The following is a 10579-nucleotide window of genomic DNA, read 5'->3' as shown; positions in this document are numbered from 1 at the left end:
CCAATTCTAATGCTAATACTGTTGGCTCATGCTCACAATGGACATGGTAATGTTGATCAGGTTCAATGTTTTCCATTTTCACCATCTTTTTTTTGTTTTTTATAACAAACTCCCAGTCAATCTGATATCTGTGCAAATGTGTATGGGTTATTCCACTGCACTAAAGCTGAATAATTCTGTTTCCTATTGATTTACAGTTTGAATACATCATATCCTTTATTTAGCTTGTTTCAAATCCTTTGTATATGTTTCTTTTTACATTTCAATGTGTTTCTATACTTAATTCTTTTCATTTTGCACTTTGAATTGCCTTTATGTTGAACGGTGCTATACTTTTTTTTCAATTTAGCAGTACATTACAATGTCTAGTAAGAATATTGACTTTGCATTCCTTGATACGAACAGACTCAAAACAGCTTGGCACTATTAACAGTAATGGATGTAACAGTCCTCATCTAGATCTAGACTTACCATTGTATCACCCACATTGAGACTTTCTTATTTTGTCATTTAATGAAAATTGTACAAACATTTCAGACATTAACCTGACATAGTGGTTCAGAGACAATGATAGGAATTATTATTATAGAAAATTACAATTAGTCCCACTTTTTCAAAGAAGTAAACTTGCCTTGCCTTCTGCACCTGTTCTTTCATCATATTTACAACCCACTGTCGACCAATCAGCCTGCGTCACTGCAAGGAAGGTGGTTAAAAGCAGCATTCCATTGATTCTGTTTTCATAACAGCCTTTTCTCCAAATGCTGAAACAGGAGACTGGACTGACCAACTTTGTTTTACACACCGCGTGAACCTTCAGGACAACTCAAGGTACCGTAGCTTAGTTTATTTCTTTGATTTTCATTCAGAAGTGTTTCTTGAGGAAGCATGGAACTACTCCAAAGTTCAAACATTATACACTGTATCAAAACATAATTACATAATACTGTGGGAAATAAAAGCTGCAGAATGTTTGCATAGAGACTTCTTAAATTGTGTGCAGTTAATCTATTTAGTGTGCAGCACAAACGGTGCAGGAATATAATCAGAGAGCAGAGATAAGGGCAGTGTTGACTCTGATTGTCGTCAGAGGCTGACAGATGTGGAGCTACTCCATAAACAAACTAAATATGTTTTGCAGATGCCCTATGAGCACAGTGTGGTTTGCAAATACAACACCATCTACAAACTAATGCATTTTGTTTTGCAAATAGGAAACGTATGTATCAAACAAACACATATTCTCTTAATAAATCATGTTTCAGAATCAATACAGCATAGGTCTTACAAGCAAACTAAATATTTTCAACGAGTACAAAAACCAAGAAATGCTGTGACTTTTGGCGTAAATATTCCGCCGTTGTTGTTGTGCTGATTTTCTTACATATGTCCTGAGTATTTTAGCCTTAGAGAAATGAACTTATGCTTTAAAGGGAAAGCCTGATACCTTTAATAAAATATGTGGGAAATTCTTACATATTTTGGCTATGAAGTAGATACAACTTTGTCAATTTATATGCAAGTGTTGGAGCTTACTTTTAATTTCATTTTCTTTTATAGATTCTAGGATTTTGGCCACTACAGCAAGATATGTGGTGTAACTTCTTGTCTACCAGATTTTTAACTTAACGTTGAAACCTTTTGAAATGTCACATGTCCATTTACATCATTTTCTGTAATTGATGTTGTTTTGAGTGGACACACTGTCAAAATCTGTGTATCATTGTAAATTTGCTATGTATTTATTTGTATTTCTTCTTTGGGGGAATGTACGTGTCTTTGGCTAAAAAAACAAACAAATGGCAACAAGTGTGTTTGTTGTTGTTTCTGGTGAAAAAGCAAATGTTGACTAAACTCTACTAGATAGATACAGTTTCACGAGTATAGGATGATATGTAGCAGACCAGGGGAGTTAGCTTACACCACTTATATATATATATATATATATCAATACATGTTGCTTTTAACCACCAGTGCTCAGCAGAGGAACAAGTGTTTTCACTGGGTATTTCTACTGAACCAAAATGAAAATTAGCCTAGCTTGGTATAAGCTAGCTCCTGCAGGCTGCTACATATCATTCTAGTCATTAACAGCAACTTAATTTAGTTAAGATTTGATTTTTCAGCAGAAACAACAACAAACTCTCATGTTGACCGCTCCAATTGGTAAATGTAGTCTGGTATCGCTAGAAAGAGTGCTGTCTTTTTTGGTGTACTTGAAAGATCCATGCTGTATTTGTTTCTGAAACATCATTTATTAGAACAATGTAATGTGTTTGTTTGATGGATACGTTTTTTATTTGCGAAACAAAAATGCATTTGTTTGTAGATGGTGTTTTGTATTTGCAAAACCATACTGTGTTTTTGAGGAATCATAGGGCATATGTAAAGCATGTTTAGTTTGTTTTGTTTTGGCAGGTAATTAGCTCCAGAGACACATACTGTTTGTTTTCTTGTGGAGAAGTAGAGAAAAGACTGATATAAAAATGGACGGAGCAATAATTGCTTATCCAGCTGTGAAGAGAACACGAATAGAACAGATGGCCCAAGTTTGTCTAACATTCTGCAGGAGATAAATCAATACATTCTATGTTATAATAGGGATAAAAACAGTGTGAAATAAATGTTGTATGTAGAAACAAGGCTTATCTTTTTGAATCCCTCTAATTCACATGGTTGAATACAAGATCTGTTGTCTTTCCAAAGTCAAACTCATCCATGAAATCATTCAACACATACATTTTCACCCCCTTCATTCACTCAATTCATGCTGGATTTTACTTTCTCATTTATATTTCAGCCATGAGACTTCTCTGTCTACTGCAGCTGGTCTGCTTGGCTGGTTGTAGTGCATCCAGATCAAGAGACTGGGCTTATCATGGTGCCCCCATGTTTGCTGACCTCACAGTGCGTGAGATGAAAGCTGTCCGGGCCTACCTGCACGGTATCCCAGAGCTGGAGCTCACTGATGCTCATAGCAAGACTCTGATGAAGAACAGCATCCTCCTGATCGAACTACATCTGCCAAGGAAGCATGAAGCCCTCAGAGCTCTGGACCGTGGACAGGCCAAACCCCAACGTCAGGCACGTGTGATTATCCAGTTCGGGAACAAGACCGAACCCAACATCACTGAGTACATTGTCAGTCCTCTGCCATCCCCTAAGACCCACGAAATCAAGACGTTCAAGGGTGCTAAGCCTATCCGCTTTGAGTCAAGGCCTATTTCTGCTGTAGAGTATAGTTGTATTGAGAATATACTTGGAAAGATTGCAAATAAAATTCACAAGCTTCTATTTGAGACCACTGGAGGGTTTTCCTTTACTAACTGCTCGGACCGCTGCCTGACGTTCTCAGATATAGCGCCCCGTGGGCTGGGTCCAGGTGAAAGGAGAAGCTGGATAATGTTGCAGAAATTTGTGGAGGGCTATTTCATCCACCCAATTGGGTTTGAGGTACTGATTAACCACCAGGACCTGGACCCAGAAAAGTGGAATGTCGAGAAGGTCTGGTACAACAGCATGTACTTTGACAGTGTTGAGGAACTGGTAGAAAAATATGAATCAGGCGACGTGGAGAAGATCAAACTGCCCGAACATGACGACAATGACCTGTACTCCACTTACATCCCCCGGGGTCACAGTAACACAGCCACCAATATCCATGGGCCAAAGCTTGTTGAGCCTCAGGGCCAGCGATATCACGTTGACCGCAACTTTGTTGAATATGCTGGATGGTCTTTCGCCTACCGAGTCCGATCATCGGCTGGGCTTCAAGTTTTTGACCTGCGTTTTAATGGGGAAAGGATTGCCTATGAGATCAGCATACAAGAAGCTATTGCCTTCTATTCTGGTGATACTCCTGCTGCCATGCAAACAAAGTACATTGATGCTGGCTGGGCAATGGGCAGCTCATCCTTCGAACTGGCACCAGGAATAGACTGTCCAGAAATTGCCACCTTTGTTGACCTGCACCACTACTATGACACAGATAAACCATTGCGCCACAAAAATGCACTCTGTATTTTTGAGATGACCACTGCTATGCCTTTGAGAAGGCATTTCAACTCCAACTTCAAGGGGGGATACAACTTCTTTGGAGGGTTGGATAACTCAGTGTTGGTGTTGCGTACAACCTCAACGGTTTACAACTATGATTATATCTGGGACTTCTTGTTCTACCAGAACGGAGTGGTGGAGGTAAAGGTCAGCGCTACCGGATACATCCATGCCACATTCTTTACAGCTAACGGACTTGAATATGGTGCCAAGGTGTATAACTATGTGCTTGGTAACCTGCACACGCACCTAATCCATTATAAGGTTGACCTGGATATTGCTGGTAAATATAACAATCAATTTGCTTTTTTAATAGTTATGTGGTGCAGAATATTCTAATTGTGATGTTCTTGATTGGCATTAGGATTGGGAGAACCCATTACACCATATTTTATCTATACATAAGAAGACTTAAGGTTACAAAGACACTCTAGACGCATTTTTCTTTTCACACCACTTTTTCAATGTTCATTTTGAAGCTTTGGCGTGTGATATGACGTCAAAGAAAGTGCAGACAGAAATGTAGTCTTTTATTGATGCCAGTCCAGATAAAACTGTTTTCTGGACTTTACCCTGTGGTAAAGCGTAGCTAGATTGTCGATTCTTTTGAAATGTGCCATCAAGGCTATCTGTGATAAAGGCTTTGGGCCATAAATAAGTCAAACAACTTAATGGAGACTTTTAATGCAAGAGTAAATGTACTGTAGACCAATATTGCCTCAACACAAGGCCTTTACCTTGATCTTGAACTTCTTCTGACAACTCTTTGCCTTCACTCTGACACAGGTCGAGAGAACAGCTTTGAGACGATTGATCTGAAATATGTCAACTTCACAAATCCCTGGAGTCCAAAGAACTTCATCGTCCAGTCCAAACTCCACAGGACAGAGCAAAAGACAGAGAGATCAGCTGCTTTCCGCTTTGGCAAAAAATTCCCCCGCTATGTGCACTTTTACAATCCCAATGAGAAAAATAAATGGGGACACCAGAAGGGTTATCGGATTCAGTATAACTCACATGCGCAAAGTGTGCTTCCAAGAGGCTGGAAGGAGGAAAACGGCATCAGTTGGTCAAGGTATTAAAATGTTTTCCCTTATGTTGTTAGAGAAAATACATTTAAAACCCTATATGCAATGTTATTATGGGTACTACAATTGCAGGTGTTTTGTTCATCTTATCTGCAAATTGAGTCATATATAGTGACCTTTCGAGCTTTGCATTCAAGAAATGTTTTGTATAAAATCAGTTTGTAATGATTGACCCAGAGAAGGATAAGTAGGGCTAAGGGGGTTAATCCCTGCACATGAAGTTTTGTTAGAATTCAGGTCAAAGTATGATTTGGCACTCAACAGAGGTGCAGCAGATAGTAAAACCCCACTTTGTTGGAAATCGTCTTTTGGATTGTCATCACCTTATAGTGAATGATAACACTTGGACTATAAATAGTTTGCACTTTAAAGCTGAAGAACAACAGGGGCCCACTTGTGAAATAGCGAAATGAAAGACTGGCTGGGGAGTTGTTATGAATTATTTGTCTCAAAGCTTCACGGAATGAACAAATCTCCACAGGTATCCTCTCGCTGTGACTCGTCATAAAGATAGTGAAGCCACCAGCAGCAGCATGTACACCCAGGGTGACCCTTGGGAACCCGTTGTGTCCTTTGAGGACTACATTCGCAACAATGAAGACATAGTAAATCAGGTACGATTTTTCCACAATGCACATAAAAGTCAAGATGGTTTAGATTAGATTATTATAAATGTTCTTATAAAAATACTTTAAAAAAATAAATCCCAAAATCAGTGGCGAGCCGTGACTTTTATGCCTAGGCCCTCTGATATTATACAAAGTAACTCCTTATTTACAAATTAAAAATACAAATAATCATATCATCACACAAGCTGTGTGTACTTCAGCGATATATTGAAACCACCGCCCGGGTTGCAAAATGCATGAATGAGAGATTAGTTCTTTCTTAAAGAATAGTTTTGCTCACTCGACATCATGGTAACTCATGAATGCTGATATTTACCTCTGTTTGTTCTTTTGAATGGATACAAAACACCTGTAATGTGTTCTTTTCTAAAATTGTCTAATGTATTATTTGCTCTCCTGTGTGAAGGACCTGGTAGCCTGGGTGACAGTAGGCTTCCTGCATGTGCCTCACTCAGAAGACATCCCCAACACGGCAACCCCTGGCAACGCAGTGGGCTTTTTCCTCCGACCGTTCAACTTCTTTGACGAAGATCCTTCGGTGGCGTCCAGGAGTACCGTCATTGTCCGCCAGGGAGAGGACGGCAAGCCCAAGGTCCAGAGGTGGACTCCTGAGGTCATAGGTCACTGCGTGTCAGACAAGCCCTTTTTTTACAATGGCACTTACGCAGGAGTCTAGGTGTTTTTCTTTTGTTTTTGTTTATTAGCTCAAACTTCCTTTTTCTCAGTTTTAGTAAATTACACAATGCGGATCTAAGATTAACAACAATCACTTGTAGTGCATATGGTCAGATATAAATGAGCCTGGTAACTAATGTTTTTATATAAATGTCTACAGTAAAACTTAATTCTGTCTCATTTTGAGTTAAAGTTATTAAATTGAATTTTTGCTAGTGAAACTGAACCCTCTGTCCCAATTAAAGAGTAACTACCAAGACAGTTGTAATGTTAATTTTAATGCTGAAGTTAATTTACCACACCCAATCAAACCGACATGTAACCCGGCAGAGGTAAAGGAAGGAAGACTGTGTGGGACATGGGGGCGGGGGGGGCTTTGAGAACTCCTTTAATCCCATGTTGGGTCTCCATGGCTGAGGCTTAGCAGGGGCGAGCATCCAGGATGCAGGATGCGCTGTATCCGCCCTGCTTGTGGTAAACCCTCAGCATGCTCCTCCAGCCCCCATGGTGGGAATGTTTTTTCTAGAAAGACAACAGGCCTTACAAAGCAAACAGCCTGATTCCGGATCCTTCCACGCAAACAGTCCAGGATACCACCTTGCTGCGCCCAGCGCCCCTGGAAACCTAACTTTACATACAGTATGACTCAATATCAAAAACAGCACATGAAACATCTGTGTCTGTTACACTCCAAAAATATGTAACCATACAGTTAAAAAACTAAAGATTTAATAAAGTTACAAAGAAACCATCCAACAGTTATATTGCAAGCACCTCTATTTAATATCAATCATAAACCCTTCTTTGTATTAGCCAAAAACACTGAATATAACTGCTGAAAAGGAGGTGGATATTGCAGAAGTTGCTTTGTTTGTAGGGTAAATAATGAGCGTTTTTGGAAAGAGGAAAAGGAATCCAGTCAGCAACTGGCGTCAGGACTTTCATCTAAGAACACTTTTATAAGTGTGTGCTGATGTTTTACAGTGCACATGGTAAAAGAGGGATAGTATGAGAGCTATGCACGCAAGGCTGAATGGCCAAAGTTAGAGGAGAGGACAAAAAAACAATGTGAATTGGGTAACAAGCATTCCTATAGCTATTCCCATGGCAATGATGGGCTTGACGTCACAAACTATAGAAAAGACGAGGAAAACACACTTTATTTCTTGTAAAGTGGCCTTATGTGACCGAAAACATGTAAAATAAACTGTGTGGAATTTTATTTCACTCATGCCGCAATGCTTTTAAATCATTCTCTTAGTTCACATTATGTTTCAGTATCATTCTGAGCAGTTTAAAATGGATGAAAACATACTGTTATAAGGTGCCAAACATGTCAAATATAATGCTGTCAAATACGTTCTTCAAAACAGCACAACATAGAACATTTCTTACAGAGTTATACATTTTACACTGTATAACGGGGTTTAGACGTAAAGATACCATTAAAGAAGGCTTCAAAAGACAATCTGCTCAAGATGAAATAAATATGACAGACTAAGTTTTGATATTTTTATCCAATACTCAACAAGAATTACTGTATTTCCACAGTAGATTGTAGAGAATAATAAAATACTACGAGGCTTCAATTAAGGTCTCGGAATGTAGGTAATGCTTTGATGCCACCTAGTGGATTCTTACATAATTGTTTTGTCTATTAACGTCAGTTGAAATATGGTATGTCATTAATGGGTCCTTTTTCATTATTATTCAGACATTAATACAGAATAGAATAGAATTACTTTATTGATCCCAATTTGGGAAATTTTTATGTTGCAGCAGCATAAAAACAAGGCAATATAGTTACAATACAAACAAATAAAAAAGAACACATTTTTGACCAAATTGTACAAAAAATATGAACAAAAACTAAATACAAAATATAAAAAACAAAATATAAAGCACAATGTTATATGTACAATACGTGTGTGAGGTGTAGAATATTATTAGAATAAGTATAGAATGTACACAGGCTCGGCCCTGAACAATGTGCTGCCCTCGTCAAGATTTTAGCTTGCGCCCCAATCATGCAGTCCGTTGAGAGTCCTCCTCTCCACCACAGCCTCAAAGTTGTCCAGTTTGATGCCGATGACAAACTAAGTGCACATTGTTTTTTAACAATCTTCCAGATGAATCATCGTTTTTGATCAATGCCAGATTGCAAAATACTTTTTGGGATGTTAGATAAAGAAAATATAGAACGTCATCGAACTGCACACTGTAGGGAGTTTAAAATGTGTCAAGTAGAAGTTGAAAAACAGACATTTCAATTTCTAAGTAGAAACGCTCCCAGTTAAAGGATCATTCCACCAATTGTAGACATGGTTATCACTTTATTCACTAAAGGAAGACTCTAAAATAGGTTGTATATCTAATGTCTTTTGAAGCTCTAGAGAGGGTTTATCAAGTCTGAGAAAATCCAATTTGCCATGTCAACGTTGTTAAATCCACTCATCAAGGCTTTGAGACACAGACTAGGTAGGAGGCATCTCAAGAAAGACCTCATTAAGTAGTATCCCAGTACAATGTATCTTTCTAGACACCTATCTAAATACAACTTGTGAGGATTATCACCTGTATATAAAGATGTAATGACAAAAGGAAAATATCCCGTTTGATATTTATTGCTTTTAATTACAGAAAAAACAATTTGCATAAAATCCAAATTCTGCTCTAGAAATATGTTTGACCTTTCAAGTACATAGATATCAAAGAGTACAGTAAACATTACAACTGAGGGGGGCAGCGGAGTGACCCCTTGCAGTACAGCATTTTTGCAAACCATCAACACACTCGGGTTCTTCGGTGCCTCCTCAGTATTTACACAGGACCGCCCTCTGACTTGTGCTGACTGAATCCAGAACTCTGCAGGATCGGACCCGCCTCCACTGAAAAGGAAGAACGTTCAAGGAAGCAGTTTTGGACACAAATAATGTTCAAAGTGGAACTGAAGACAATCAGATCTAACAGCAGTCAGTTTGAGGGTGTGCATCCTTTAAAAATGGACATCAAATATCTCTGAATCAGTCACTTTTTAGAATTCAGGAAAACAAGTGTTCACTTAAATTGAACTAATGCACTGACAGTAGGTGAAACAGGGATGGCAGACAAAAACAAGCATACACAAAGCCCTGAAAACACCTTAAGGGCAGAGACTTGCACACACCCAGAAACAACAACCAGGCGGGAAGCATTTAATACCACATTAATCTCGATAAAATTAGAAGAACTGGCATCCTTCGGTAAAATATATTTCTGTTGTCTTTAGAGAGACAGGCATATAAACACACATTGCTCGTAATGTACAAACACTATTAACAGTCCATGAGATGTTATCCCAGTACATTTTGTTGTATGATAACGGTTACCTCCTTACACACTTTCCCACACGGAACCTCAAATTGTTCAATATTAAATACATAAAAAATCCATTATGACAAAAATAAACATGATGAATTAAACATGTAAAATATATAAACCATCTACTTATAAAATTGAATTTTCATAATGGCCTTTTATTTTCAAAATGAGATACTTTTTATGTAGCTTCTCTTTGCCCGACTAACAGGCGCTAACTAACTAAACCAGGCTTAAGCAGTTGATTTTGCTAGTTTAATAGGCAGGGAGGCATCTGACTGGCTGAAAACTTGGAAGGTGGTGACAGGTCGGGTTAGAAAGGATCCGTCTTGTGTAAATGTGACGTCACGTTTTCGTTGTAATCGGAGCGTCTCGGAAGTGTTCGGAAAGGGTCGGGGTGGCTATTTTGGGACTTTTGTTCTGCGACAACGTTGCCTTTAAATAAAAAATAAACCATAGTGTTGGTGATCTACAGTGTTGTCATTCTTCTTTCAACAGCAAGAACGCTAACATCCTATTTTAACAATCACACTCCCTGAGTTTTTTTGTCGGACAATTTACGTAATTAATAGTTTAGCTACTCACAATCATTTGTCGTTGCCACCAATGTTAACGATCGTAACTGAAAGGGTGCTTGCCAAACGTAAACATTCAACCGCTTGACTTACAAACTCTCGCGAGCTTTACACAAGACGGATCCTTTCTACCGACAGGTCGGCTGTTATGAAAGCGGACATTACAAAACAAAACATTCAAGGAAAAATAACTATTAAA

At 38.6% G+C, this 10579-nt stretch overlaps 1 protein-coding gene across 1 annotated transcript; it reads left to right on the top strand.

The window, feature by feature from the left end:
* The first annotated feature begins 716 nt into the window (after window positions 1-716).
* On the top strand, window positions 717-6707 carry aoc1 (amine oxidase copper containing 1). The gene is made up of 5 exons (XM_063912406.1): window positions 717-831; window positions 2801-4339; window positions 4843-5131; window positions 5626-5758; window positions 6180-6707. Exons 2-5 carry the CDS (start codon window positions 2803-2805, stop codon window positions 6447-6449), a joined length of 2229 nt encoding a protein of 742 aa, XP_063768476.1. The 5' UTR covers window positions 717-831; window positions 2801-2802; the 3' UTR covers window positions 6450-6707.
* Window positions 6708-10579: the final 3872 nt, after the last annotated feature.

The sequence above is a fragment of the Eleginops maclovinus genome, chromosome 21 (assembly GCF_036324505.1).
Source record: "Eleginops maclovinus isolate JMC-PN-2008 ecotype Puerto Natales chromosome 21, JC_Emac_rtc_rv5, whole genome shotgun sequence".
In the NCBI taxonomy this organism is placed as follows: Eukaryota; Metazoa; Chordata; class Actinopteri; order Perciformes; family Eleginopidae; genus Eleginops; species Eleginops maclovinus.
The sequence above is the reverse complement of the archived record's forward strand: the minus strand, read 5'-3'. Positions and strand labels throughout refer to the sequence as shown.